Here is a 13,452-nt window from a genome sequence, read left to right as displayed (position 1 = left end):
ATGTATGTGAATCCGGACCCATGTGTTTATATGCCCCATCATGTACTTTCATATAGGTGCTTAGTGTTTAGAGACTGTTGACCTTAATAAATTACCTTTTCAATTAAATGGTATAAGGACCTCAGCTTTATTGATTACCTGATGACAACATTGTTGCAAGATTTTAGGAAATCCCTTAATAGAAAACTAAACTTAGATCACCAGACGTTACATCTTTCAAAATCACCACCAGAGATTCTGATCTTCTACAGTTTGTCGACAAATCATGAATATTGATGTTCCTATCACTTAGACCTGCCCAACATATGTCAATGGCTGACAACCCAATTACTATCTAAATGGAGAAACCTACCTTGTCATTTTGAATAGCTATTCAAAAAGTAAATTTAATATCATTTCATAAATAACTCTATCAATACAAACAGACTCTAGAGACACAGACCTTAAACTTGGGGCCCTTTAAAGACCCATTGTAAATGTATGGGTCTGTAAGTTACAGCCTAAAGCCTCGTACACACGGCCGGGTTTCCCGATGGGAAAACCTGCGAAGGAGAGATTTTGGCCGGGAATCCCGGCCATGTGTATGCTCCTCGCAGTTTTTCCGACTGGAAAAATGCCCAAAAACCGCCAGACAAAAAAAGAGAACCTGCTCTCTTTTTTCCCCATAGGGTTTCCTAGCGGACTTTTTCCCGGCAGTTTTTGGCAGTTTTCCTATGGGAAAAACTGCGATGGAGCATACACACGGTCGGGATTCCCGACCAAAGCTCTCATCTGAGTTTTCCCCACGGGAAAACCTCTCGTGTGTAGGAGGAAAAAGTTACCGAGCAGGTTCTCTTTTTTCCCCCGGGATTTCCAACGGATCTTTTCCCATTGGGAATCCCGGTCGTGTGTACGAGGCATTAGATTTCTAATATTATACTCATAATACTGTCATATTGAGCTATCACATTATGCTATTAAATAAATAATCCACGTGTTCTTGGTATAGCAGTTCTTTTCCACAAAATCTGTTTACAGTTATCAGTCTCCTATCCACAATGTAGCCATGTAGTATGACCATTTTCCCTCAGCATGAAGCCTTTTTCTACTGTTAGAAGTCAGCATTGGCAGCTCTTATATTTTGTCTTTGTGGATTTACGTTTAAGTTTCTGACCTAAAAATGTAAGCCTATAGCCTACCAATGTCTTCATCTGTGAACTGTGCTTTAAAAAAACAACCACTATTTCCTGCATATACCAATTGTATAGATTAACATACCAGAAAGCATTCTGTACTATATTAAGACACATATAGCTTGCGGCCATATATACTTATGTAATCTAAAAGGCACGTTGGGACTTTAGGCTTACTATTAGTTGCTATTGCATTCAATACAGTAGTAAAAAAGAGCAGCTCATTAGAACTATTGTTAATTGATCCGGTGATTGTGCGGGTAAATTCAGAAAAGTTTGGATGGTTAATAAATATTTACTCATTCCAAACTGAGATATAAAACATGATCTCGCTTGTTTTCTGTCCCTGTTTTTGTTGTAAGTGATACTATTTTGCCCTAAAGTATAAGTATATGTTATTGTGAGCATATAGCATGATGTTACCAACAATGGTGTAGCACAACCCGTAAAACAAGTATAAAGTAAACAAAGTTCACACATACATTTTTGATATAACACATGCAGGGCAGGACTTAGGGTGGTGGGGGCCCCTGGGCTTGAGTGTTGAAGGGGCCCCCTGGAGCCGAGAATTGGGGGGGATCGAAGATGTTGAGCGAGGGGGGGTCATAGTTGTTGAGTGGGGGGGGGCGAATTGAAGTTGTTGAGCGGGGGGGGGCCATTAGAGTTGTTGAGCGGGGGGGTGCGCATTAAAGTTGTTAAGCGGGGGGGGTGCCTCTCACCTGTGCACGGAATGTGTCGGCTCTCTTCCCTTCAGCAGACATCCACACACCGCTCCGGTTCCACCTGGGGGGGGTTTGTAGTTGTTGAGCGGGGGGACTGCCCCCTCGTGTGCCGACAGCCGGGGCCACAGACTGTCATTAGCCTGGCTGTCGGCTTTTTTCCCTTCAGCAGTCACAGTCCTCCACACACCGCTCCGGTTACTCCTGCTTCCGTGCTGCCTCCTCTTGCAGTGCGGGAAAATTAACCCTTTCGCGGGACTGCGGGAAGAAGCTGTCTGTGCGGGAAAGTCCCGCAGAATCCGTGCGTGTTGGGAGGTATGCGCAGGGCCGCCATCAGGAATTTTGGGGCCCCTTACACAGCTGGAGCAGAGAACCGGGGGGGGGGTGCTGCCGCCTGAAATTGAGAAGCGGGGGGCTGCCGCAAATTGAGTAGGGGGGGGGCCTCTGGCCTTTTAATGAAAAAAAAATATATAAAAAAAAAAAAGGGGGGGTTGCCATTCGGGGGCCCTGGAGACCTCTGGGCCCTTTAATAATAATAATAATAATAATATATATATATATATATATATATATATATATATATATATATATATATATATATATAATATATAAAAAAAAAATAGGTGGGGTTTTCATAAAAAATAAATAAAAAAAGGGGGGGTTGCCGTCCGGGGGCCTGGGGACCTCCGGACCCCTAAAAAAAAAAGGGGGTTGTCATCCGGGGCCCCCTATTGGGCGGGGCCCATGGACTTGAGCCCAGTCAAGCCCAATGGTAAGTCTGGCCCTGAACACATGTAAACAAACATTTCCATGCTTCCAACCACCGGTGAAACTGACGTATCTTCTTATCTTCTCATTACATATCACTCCTGCACCACATGCAATTGAACCACATATGCTCACCACCAGTATTTGACCTCAATAAATTAAGGTCAATAGCGCTTTTGCTCCTTCATGGGCTGTATAATGAATGGCTTCTCAAGATGTTTCTCCTCATTTCCAGTCTCTCCAATTGCAGACATTCATCCATGAAAAAAGAATTGGACCAATAATGGTCTCTGTACATTTAAAATAATTTAATATAAACCTCTTAAATGACACTCACAAGCAAGTGCACAAACAGTGCTATATACAATGTATTACAAAATTGTAAGAAGCATTCCTCTCACCACAGGCTCTGTTGACTACAGATGGCCACCATATGACATTACTAAAATGGCTCCACCCCTATACGCATTACGCCTGATCCATGAGCCTTTTAAATATATGGAGAGAACCATTTTTCCCAATTCTTTTTTCATGATTGAAGTTTTCCATTCGGAGAGATTGGAGAAGAGGAGAAACATTTTGAGGAGACATCTAATATACAGCCCATGAAGGGGCAAAAGCTAGTGACCATGGCCAGATTCCTGACAAGGCCACCGAGGCCAGGCCTTGGGGCGGCAGTGGGTGCAGGGGCGGCGCCGGTTGTAACACACAGCAGGAGACTGCTGTGTCACGGAGCTCACTGTGAAAAGTTTGGGCGCGCTGTGATAAAAGTCATCCATCCTTTTCCTAGACCAGCTCGTGTGATAGAGGTAGTGTTCTGTCTATCACACGAGCTGGTCTAGGAGGAGGGCGGGACTTTTATCACAACACGCCCAACTTTTCACAGGGAGCTCCGTGACACAGCAGGAACAGGAGATGCCCGATGTGCGTAATGCACACACTGACTGGTGAGGCTACATTGTTTTGCACAGTAAGGGTGCAATGATGGTAAGGGGGGCTGCAATGATGGTGAGGGTGGCTGTAATGATGGTGAGGGTGGCTGTAATGATGGTGAGAGGGGCTGTAATGATGGTGAGGGGGGCTGCAATGAGGGCACAGTAAGGCAGCAATGATGGTGAGTGAGGCTGCAATGAGGGCACAGTAAGGCTGCAATGATGGTGAGGCGGCAATGATGGGCACGGGTTGGGGGACTTTCAGTTTTTTTTTGGCGGGGGTGGCATTGAAGGACCTGGCCTTGGGGTGGCAAAAGGAGTAAATCTGGGCCTGCTAGTGACCTTAATTTATTGGGGTCAAATACTGGAGGTGAGCTTATATGGTTCACAGGAGGTGAATTGTATGTGGTGCACGGGTGATATGTAATGAGAAGTTAAGACAATATGTCAGTTTCGGGTGGTTGGAAGCCCAGAAAATCTTGGGGATTTGTGTTATATGAAAATTATTGTGTGGACTTTTTTGGATTTACATTGCCTCTAAAAAGTATTCATCGCCCTTGGAATTTTCCACATTTTTTTTTAAAGTGTATTTTGTGCGTGGACTCGAGAGAGGAGCCGGACTGCAGGAGTTGGGAGTAGGCAGGCCTCCCCCAGAGGCAATCTGCCACCTTTCTCCATGCCCCGGGTGTGTGAGGGGGTCCTCCCACACAGCCCGCCCTACCTGCTCCGCTTTGAAGCCCAACGGGGCAGAGGGACTCCCTATAAGGGAGTGAGAGGATTTGCCCGCTCAACCAGCCCCATTAGTCCTTCGCCTCTCTTTTTTTAGAGACCGCGTGGTCAAAGTGCGTGCATCTGTGGGCAAGTCCATCGGTTAAAAATCCATGCATGCTCGGAAGCATTGAACTTCATTTTTCTCAGCATGTTGTAGTGTTTTACGTCACCGCGTTCTGACACAAACAGATTTTTAACTGATGGTGTGTAGGCAAGACTGATGAAAGTCAGCTTCATCGGATATCTGATGAAAAAATCCATTGGTCCGTTTTCATCGGATGAACCGATCGTGTGTACGTGGCATAAGATTTCCCTGTATTTGGCTCCATCCATCTTCCCATCATCTCTAACCAGCTTTCCTGTCCCTGCTGAAGAAAAGCATCCCACAACATGATGCTGCCACCACCATGTTTCACGGTGGGGATGGTGTGTTTAGGGTGATGTGCAGTGTTAGTTTTCCGCCACACATAGCATTTTGCTTTTAGGCCAAAAAGGTACATTTTGGTCCCATCTGACCAGAGAACCTTCTTCCACATGTTTGCCGTGTGGCTTCTCGCAAACTGAAAACGGGATTTCTTATGGCTTTCTTTCAACATTGGCTTTTTTCTTGTCACTCTTACATAAAGGCCAGATTTGTGGAGTGCATGACTAATAGTTGTCCTGTGGACATATTCTCCTACCTGAGCTGTGGATCTTTGCAGTTCCTCCAGAGTTACCATGGGCCTCTTGGCTGCTTCTCTGATTAATGCTCTCCTTGCCCGGCCTGTCAGTTTAGATGGAGGGCCATGTCTTGGTAGGTTTGCATTTGTGCCATACTCTTTCCATTTCCGGATGATGGATTGAACAGTGCTCCGTGAGATGTTCAAAGCTTGGGATATATTTTTATAACCTAATCCCTGCTTTAAATTTCTCCACAACTTTATCTCTGACCTGTTTGGTGTGGTCCTTGGCCTTCATGATGCTGTTTGTTCACTAAGGTTGTCTTACAAACCTCTGAGAACTTCATAGAACAGCTGTATTTATACTGAGATTTATTTACACACAGGGGGACTCTATTTGCTAATTAGGTGACTTCTGAAGGCAATTGGTTCCACTAGATTTTAGTTAGGGGTATCAGAGTAAAGGGGGCTGAATACAAATGCATGCCACACTTTTCACATATTCATTTGTCTATCACATAAAATCCCAATAAAATATATTTACGTTTTTAGTTGTAACATGACAAAATGTGTAAAATTTCAAGGGGTATGAAAACTTTTTCAAGGCACTGTATATATGTTCACTTATATTTGTTTAAAAGGTTGTGCTACACTATTGATAGATTGCATATTTAAGGGTTGAAGTGGAGTCACATAACGGTATGAGAACAGGACTAGAGATGTGCGTGTATTTTTGTACTTATTATATTCATTTATTGTGTAAGACATTAAGGTGACTGCGCTGATTGCTATTGATTATTATTTTTCATTTTATTACATTTTACAATCTTCCCTTTCCTATTTTGGTGTTTTATTAAATGTATATTTAATAAATGGAGATTTGTTGACTGGCCACTAGAGGCAGGGTAGATTTTCTACCCCAATTATTCAGTTGAACCGAGTAACAAATTTCAAATAATAATACCCTGTTTTCCCAAAAATAAGACCTACCCTGAAAATAAGACCTAGCGTTATTTTCCAGGAGGGTTGCAATATAAGCCCTACCCTGAAAATAAGCCCTAGTTAAAAATGCTTGCAAAACCCTATAATCCACTCTATTACAGTAGTATATAATGTACAATGTGTGTGTTTCTGTAATATAATTGTGGGGAAGAGAGCTCTGGCGGGTAACAGAAGCGCAGAATGGCGCTATAACAAAGGTATTTGGCACAATTATATTACAGAAACACACACATTGTACATTATTTAATACTGTAATAGAGTGGATTATAGGATTTTACTAGCATTTTAACTTGGTTCACACTGGGGATTCCTGATAGGCAGGGAGGGAGAGGGGGAGAGAAGACAGCACATTACATGGTAAGACCTACCCTGAAAATAAGACCTAGCGTTATTTTCCAGGCGGGTTGCAATATAAGCCCTACCCTGAAAATAAGCCCTAGTTAAAAATGCTTGCAAAACCCTATAATCCACTCTATTACAGTAGTATATAATGTACAATGTGTGTGTTTCTGTAATATAATTGTGGGGAAGAGAGCTCTGGCGGGTAACAGAAGCGCAGAATGGCGCTATAACAAAGGTATTTGGCACAATTATATTACAGAAACACACACATTGTACATTATTTAATACTGTAATAGAGTGGATTATAGGATTTTACTAGCATTTTAACTTGGTTCACACTGGGGATTCCTGATAGGCAGGGAGGGAGAGGGGGAGAGAAGACAGCACATTACATGGTAAGACCTACCCTGAAAATAAGCCCTACTGTGTCTTTTGTTGGCATAATTAATATAAGACCCGGGCTTATTTTCGGGGAAACACGGTATCACCTACAAAATAAGTGTATTGTTTTTAATGAGTTGGCCAGAGCATAGACTTGCATTGTGAGAAGAAACACAACCCTTATCCAGCACAGTAAAGCAGGAAAAGAGCCTACATATGTCATAAGCAAATATTTAGAAAAAAAAATCAGCTCTGTGGGAGGGAGGGGTTTGCCTGAGAAAACTATTTTCTCTTCCTGTAAAGTTGCTTCAGTTAAGATAGTGTTCCGACTTTAGGGGTGACTTCCATTGAAATCAATGGGTTTAAGTTGCCTAGAAGTCGCCTTGAATTAGTACAGGAACCTTTTCTGATGTCGGAGCGACTTCAGTAGTGTGCATTAAGACGGCTCTCATTCACTTTCATGTAATTTCTCATGTCACGCAACTTGGGGCGACACAAGTCGGATCCCAAGTCGCTGTAGTGTGAATGAGCACATACTTGCACTGCTCTTTCCAAACAAATGGAAGTAATGAGGAAAAGGAGATGTTCAGGAGCTAAAGGAGGGCGTTTGAAGGTGGCAAAAACACAACAAGGAACAATTTCATGAATAGTAGATTACAGGGCCATTAAGTAGTGGATGAGTATGAATTCATTTTGGAGATTAAAGTGGATGTAAACCATATTTATTTATTTATTTTTAATTAAGGCTTGCACCTTGTACAGTACAGGATTTCATGTCATCTGTGCCCAGTCTTGCCATGAAGAGTTAATCCAGCTCTGAGCAATCCTCTTATCTTTTTTCAGTGTGATAAAAACTAACACACAGAGAAATAGTAGTCAGTTCTTCCCCCTTGCTGTGAGTGACAGGTGATTTACATATCTCATGCACAGTGTGAGAGAGACATTCTGTGTACTTCATATCACCTCCTTCTTTCTTCTCCAGCTCTCAGAGGATTGGCTTCTCTACATCTCAGCATGATTGGGCGTGGTGAAGTCATGTGATGACTTTTCTGGATTTTGACTGGATGTTAGTGATCATAGCAGAAGTTCATTGTAAAAAATACTAATGCATGTTGACAAAGGGAGTGTAGAGGTGGGCGGGGAGTCTAATGACATCACGACTCCACCCACAGACAACAGACCCACCCACAGAATCTGCAGTTTTTCGGGTCTCATAACAGACAGAGGGGAGATATTTGACAGGTAAGGATACATGCAGGAGGCATCTATATCCTTATAGATCAGCACTATGGCAGTAGTTTAGAAAGGATGAGAGTGGGTTTACATCCACTTTAATGCAATTGTTTAGTTTTACTTTAAGATAACTAGAAATCAATAAAAATTACTGTACTCATAATGTCATGTGGCATTCATGTTCTAGATTCGATTACCATCAGGGTCTGCATATAGTCAGTATTTTCCCTATGTGGAATAGCTTCAAGCCATGGTTCCCTAGTGAAAACCAAAATGTAGGGGTAGGTTTCCAACTGGATTGTTTTTAATTTGCGTGTTCGTATATGCATTCCTATAATTAGGACATTTGATTGTAGGCTCCTTTAGGCAACAATTTATGGTACTAATTACTGTATAAAGTTCTGCAAAATTTGCCAGCACCATGAAACAATAAACAGTATGTGAGCAAATGTATGAACATTGTCTTGCTTTGATTTGCAGGAGATGGCTAGAGCAGATCCCATCTGTCCTCCAGAACCCATGAACAGTGAAGACATGCTATTTATGTTGTACACCTCGGGTAGTACAGGGAAGCCAAAGGGTGTTGTGCATACACAGGCTGGCTACCTTCTCTATTCTTCCCTGACACACAAGGTATGTATAGTGTATATCTCATAGGTAGAAACACATATCAGTGTGGATATTGTAAACAATATGACAATGTACAAAACATAGAAAGTATCACTTCTATATTTTAACAGCATGCCTAGTTTATGTTGGACTTGGAACTTCCTTCTTTGCCTTTGTGTGAGGATGAGCCATCCTAACCACAAACACACACAGGCAATATGTTCAAAATAGAAGAATGTAAATTGGAATCATGTTTGTACAGAATGTGAAATATGCTATATTTTATGTTCATTAAATATTTTCAAATTGGTGTTCAGCCTACTCAAACCTGATATTTCAAATGTTGGTAGATCCTATATGGTTAAAGCTGAACTCCAGAAAAAGGTAAATGCATCATTGAAATAAATATAAAGGGGCTGTAAATCAACAGTAAAGCCTGGTTCACACCTATGCATTTTTTTAGTGCATTTTCAGTTTTGCAGAAACACACTACAGTTTGTTTAACATGTTTTCCGATGGGTCACATTCACATATATCCATTTTATGGAAGGGGCCAGGGACTGTTTTTCTGGTTATTGGTTCAATGGACTTCAAAAACATGTATTGAAAAATGCAAAATGCACCATGGATATGCAAACTGCCACCTGCATGGGTGTGAATCCGGCCTTCACAAAGGGAAAGAGGGACAATTAGTGCGAAAACCAAGAGATATAGCTCAGACATTCGGAGAATATTATTCCTCTTTATACAATCTGACACAAGCAGTGGTTTCACAGCCAGGTATAGAGGAATATTTATCCTCTGCTGGACTATCTAAATTGCCATAACTAGCCCAAAATAGTTTAGAGATTCCTATCTCCATCAAAGAGGTAGATGCAATCTTAAAAAAGGTTAAGTCCGTGAAGGCTCCAGGCCTAGATGGATTTACCATAAGGTATTACAAGGAATTCTCTACCCTATTAAATGGACAGATGACAAAGGTCTTTGATGCACTTGGCAGTACTGCGGCACTACCCCCGGATGCACTTCTGGCACACATCACAGTAATTCCAAAGGAGGACCCGGCGGAGTGCGGCAGTTACAGGCCAATTTCGCTACTAAATGTAGACCTAAAACTCTTTTCGAAGGTATTGGCGTCCCGACTTCAACCATGGTTATCACAGTTAGTTGACTTAGACCAGGTAGGGTTTGTCCCTGGGAGGGAAGCTAGGGATAATACATATTAAAATCCTTAACTTGGTCCATTATGTTGGGGAGAAAAAAAATCCTTGCGTATTCTTGAACACTGACGCTGAGAAAGCGTTTGATAGAGTGAACTGGCAGTTTCTTTTGGAGGTGCTGAGACATGTGGGATTGGGGGAACACATGATTAGGTGGATCATGAGTGTCTACACGACTTCACGTGCCTCAGTAAGAGTAAACGGAGTACAATCACAACCTTTTAAGATTATACCTTTTAAGATTATAAACGGTACAAGACAGGGATGCCCCCTTTTGCCCTTGTTGTTTGCTCTCTCACTAGAGCCCCTATTTAATTGAATCCGCCAAAATCCAGATATTCAGGGAGTACAGATGGGAGAGCAGATACACAAGGTGGCGCATACGTGGATGACTTGCTTTCTTCAATGTCCAATCCATACGTTTCACTCCCCAACCATGTGGGAGAAATTGAGATCTATGGAAGGCTGCCTAATTTGAAAATAAACAATACTAAATCTGAAGCAATAAGTGTGGCAGTGCCCACCCTGATGAGTAATACCATACAACGGAACTTCGGGTTTAAATGGGGGACGGACCTAAAGTACTTGGGTACACATATATCATCAAATATATAGAATATCTTTGAGCTAAACTTTCCACCATTGTATAATTCAATATGAACACTCTAAGGCCGCGTACACACGGTCGATCCATCCGATGAGAATGGTCCGACGGACCGTTTTCATCGGTTCACCGCTGAAGCAGCCTGATGGTCTGATGTGCGTACACACCATCAGTTAAAAAAAACTATCGAGTCCAACGCGGTATCGTAAAACACAACGACGTGCACAGAAAAATTAAGTTCAATGCTTCCAAGCATGCATCGACTTGATTCTGAGCATGCGCGGGTTTTGAACCGATGCTTTTGTGTACTAACCATCGGTTTGGACCTATCGGTCAGCGGTCCATCGGTTCGATTTTAAAGGAAGTTCTCTCATTTTTGTCAGAAGGACAAAAGACCGATGGGGCGTACACACGGAGGGTTTGGACCGATGAAACTGAACCTCGGTCCGTTTTCATCGGTTTGGACCGATGGTGTGTACGCGGCCTTAGACAAATGGCAACATGGACTGCATTCATGGTTTGGCCGGAGCAATATAGTGAAGATGAGTATTCTACCAAAAATGTTGTATTTGTTCCAGGCATTGCCAATTAATATCCCAGCAGCCTTCCTCTGTCAAGTGGGTACTTTGTTTATGAAATTGATATGGGCGGGGAAACGGCCAAGGATTAAGAGAGATTTGTTGATGATATCCAAGCGCTTAGGTGGGATGGCAGTCCCAGATATAGTAAAATACTATCGAGCAGCGCATTTGACAAGGTTGGTGGACTGGTGCAGACATGGGGAGTTCAAACGTTGGGTGGACATGGAACAACAGGTTAGCCCGATACCTCTATCTAGAGCACCTTGGTGTTATGTAGCACTACCTATTTATCTCAAGAAACATCCTACAATAGAACCTACGTTACAAAATACAGCAAAGATATGCCGGAATCAGAAATTTTCATCAGGCCAGTCACCTTTGTTACCCATATTAGGAAACCCTAATTTCATACCAGGTTTGGAAACAGGAACATTCGATAACCTTACAGAGAAGGGCCTCTATCAGGTATCACACTTTTTACAGTCAGGATCCTGGCCTTCCATTGATGACCTGACAAAGGTAGGGGGCATTTTTGAACTTAAACTCTGGCAGGTGCTTCAAGTAAGCCATTTTTTTAGATCTTTGGGGTCAGCAATTGAATTCCAACGGCAACTGACAGTATTTAAGTATCTAATATGTACGGGTTGTTGAACACACCCCCGGAAGATTTTGTGATGCCAGGTATTAGTAATTGGGAGAAGGATCTAGGAAGGACTTTCACTCCAATCCAATGTAAACAAAAAAAAATGTTGACATTGAATTCCTCAGTCTGTACAAAGACCCAGGAATCCAATTATAAACTTCTCACACAATGGTATTACACCCCAGCAAGGCTTCATAAATTTGCTAAGGAAACCTCGGAATGTTGCTGGACATGTGGGGTAGAGCAAGGAACACTCTTGCATATATTCTGGTCCTGTGAAAAAATGAGGTAGAGGTTCAGAGAATATCTCAAAAATTCACAGAACATCTGATTGCAGATGACCCTGCCTTCTTTTTGCTTCATTGCTCACAGATCCCGGTTCAGAATTATAAGAAATCAGTAGTGTGTCATTTGATTAACGCGGCAAAAGCGGGGGTCACCCTACGGTGGAGGGATTCTAGACCTCCCTCCATCACGGGATGGCTTAATAGGACCTGGGACGTAGGAGCAATGGAGGATTTGGTCCTCTCAGCCCAAAACAGGAGAAAACAATATAATGAAACCTGGACAGGATGGAATTTATTTATCAGTTCAGAGGAAGGGAAGAGAATTCTAGAAGAGTGATAATAGGAGCAATGTAGACCCATCAGGAGTGGTATATCTGTACAAGGGACCATATAAGTTTAGGAGCCCTACATCTTGGGTGGGGGGGGGGGGTAGTATGGGGAGGGTTTTTGGGGGGGGGAAGGGGGGAGTTTTTGTTTAAGGGGTAAGAGGTTAATGTAAGAAGGAGAGAAGGATACAAATGGAATCCAAGGGGATATAAAAGGCATAGATATGGTGATTGATTATGCCGACCGGACTGATTGAAGTAGGGTGAACAGGCACAAATGTGCATATAGAAGTGTTTATATTTGAAATTTATGGATGGTGAATTTTATGGATCATGTATTCTGTTTTGTATGTCTCTTTTTTTTCCTTTTTGATAAAATAAAATAAAAGATAAGAAAAAAAAAAAGATTGGGGGCAGGGATGTTTGGAGGGAGCCCCACTCTCCTTAAAGGTATAGGGATGCACTGGACACCCAGCAATAGCTGGGTGTTCAGTGCGTTTGTTTTTGTGTTTTTTTTTAAGATACTGCTAGTGCTGTTCATTTTGTGTGAATATAAAACAGGAAGTCTGTAGTGTGCAAAATATTTCAAGGCACATTCACAACTTCATTCCTGGAAGAACAGAAAATACGTAGATTTTTTGCCATGTTAGAAAGTCATAAATGCTTTATGTAAACTTAAAACTAGCTTAGTTCAAATCCATACAAATGATAATTCAGTGTTTGTTGGATGCTGGGGATTAACTGACATGACATTTTTTTATTATCTCTTGGGACTCAACAGTGGGAAAGTATACTGGAAGTTCTGGTGTGGCCATTATAAAGCTCTCTCGCTTTCTTTTTGGGATTTCTTATTTATTTTAGATTATGAAGAATGAATACATATCTGTGTTTTTGTTTTTTTGTTACTTTGTAAAGTTTATTCTTTTTTTTTTCCCAGTATGTGTTTGATTACAGTCAAGGAGATGTGTTTGGCTGTGTGGCTGACATTGGCTGGATAACAGGGCACAGCTATGTTGTGTATGGACCCCTCTGTAATGGAGCCACCAGTGTCTTATTTGAGAGCACTCCAACTTATCCAAATCCAGGTAACAGTTTTTGACATTGTACTTTATTTGTATTTTAAATCTGTGCAAAAGTTTTAGGCAGGTGTGAAGAAATGCTGTAAAGAAGGAATGCTTTCAAAAATATATATTTTAGTAGTTT

At 41.9% G+C, this 13,452-nt stretch overlaps 1 protein-coding gene across 2 annotated transcripts in view; it reads left to right on the top strand.

Annotated features, from left to right (window-relative positions):
- Nucleotides 1–13,452, top strand: part of ACSS1 (acyl-CoA synthetase short chain family member 1) — a 218,870-nt gene that overhangs the window by 117,434 nt on the left and 87,984 nt on the right. For both annotated transcript variants that reach the window (XM_040351016.1, XM_040351015.1), the window contains exons 5-6: nucleotides 8,460–8,612; nucleotides 13,187–13,334. In XM_040351016.1, coding sequence (XP_040206950.1) covers nucleotides 8,460–8,612; nucleotides 13,187–13,334 — 301 coding nt within the window. The remainder of the gene's footprint in view (nucleotides 1–8,459; nucleotides 8,613–13,186; nucleotides 13,335–13,452) is intronic.

Source organism: Rana temporaria, chromosome 4 (genome assembly GCF_905171775.1).
Source record: "Rana temporaria chromosome 4, aRanTem1.1, whole genome shotgun sequence".
Classification (NCBI taxonomy): Eukaryota; Metazoa; Chordata; class Amphibia; order Anura; family Ranidae; genus Rana; species Rana temporaria.
Note: the sequence above shows the minus strand (reverse complement) of the source record. Positions and strands in the feature narration are given on the sequence as shown.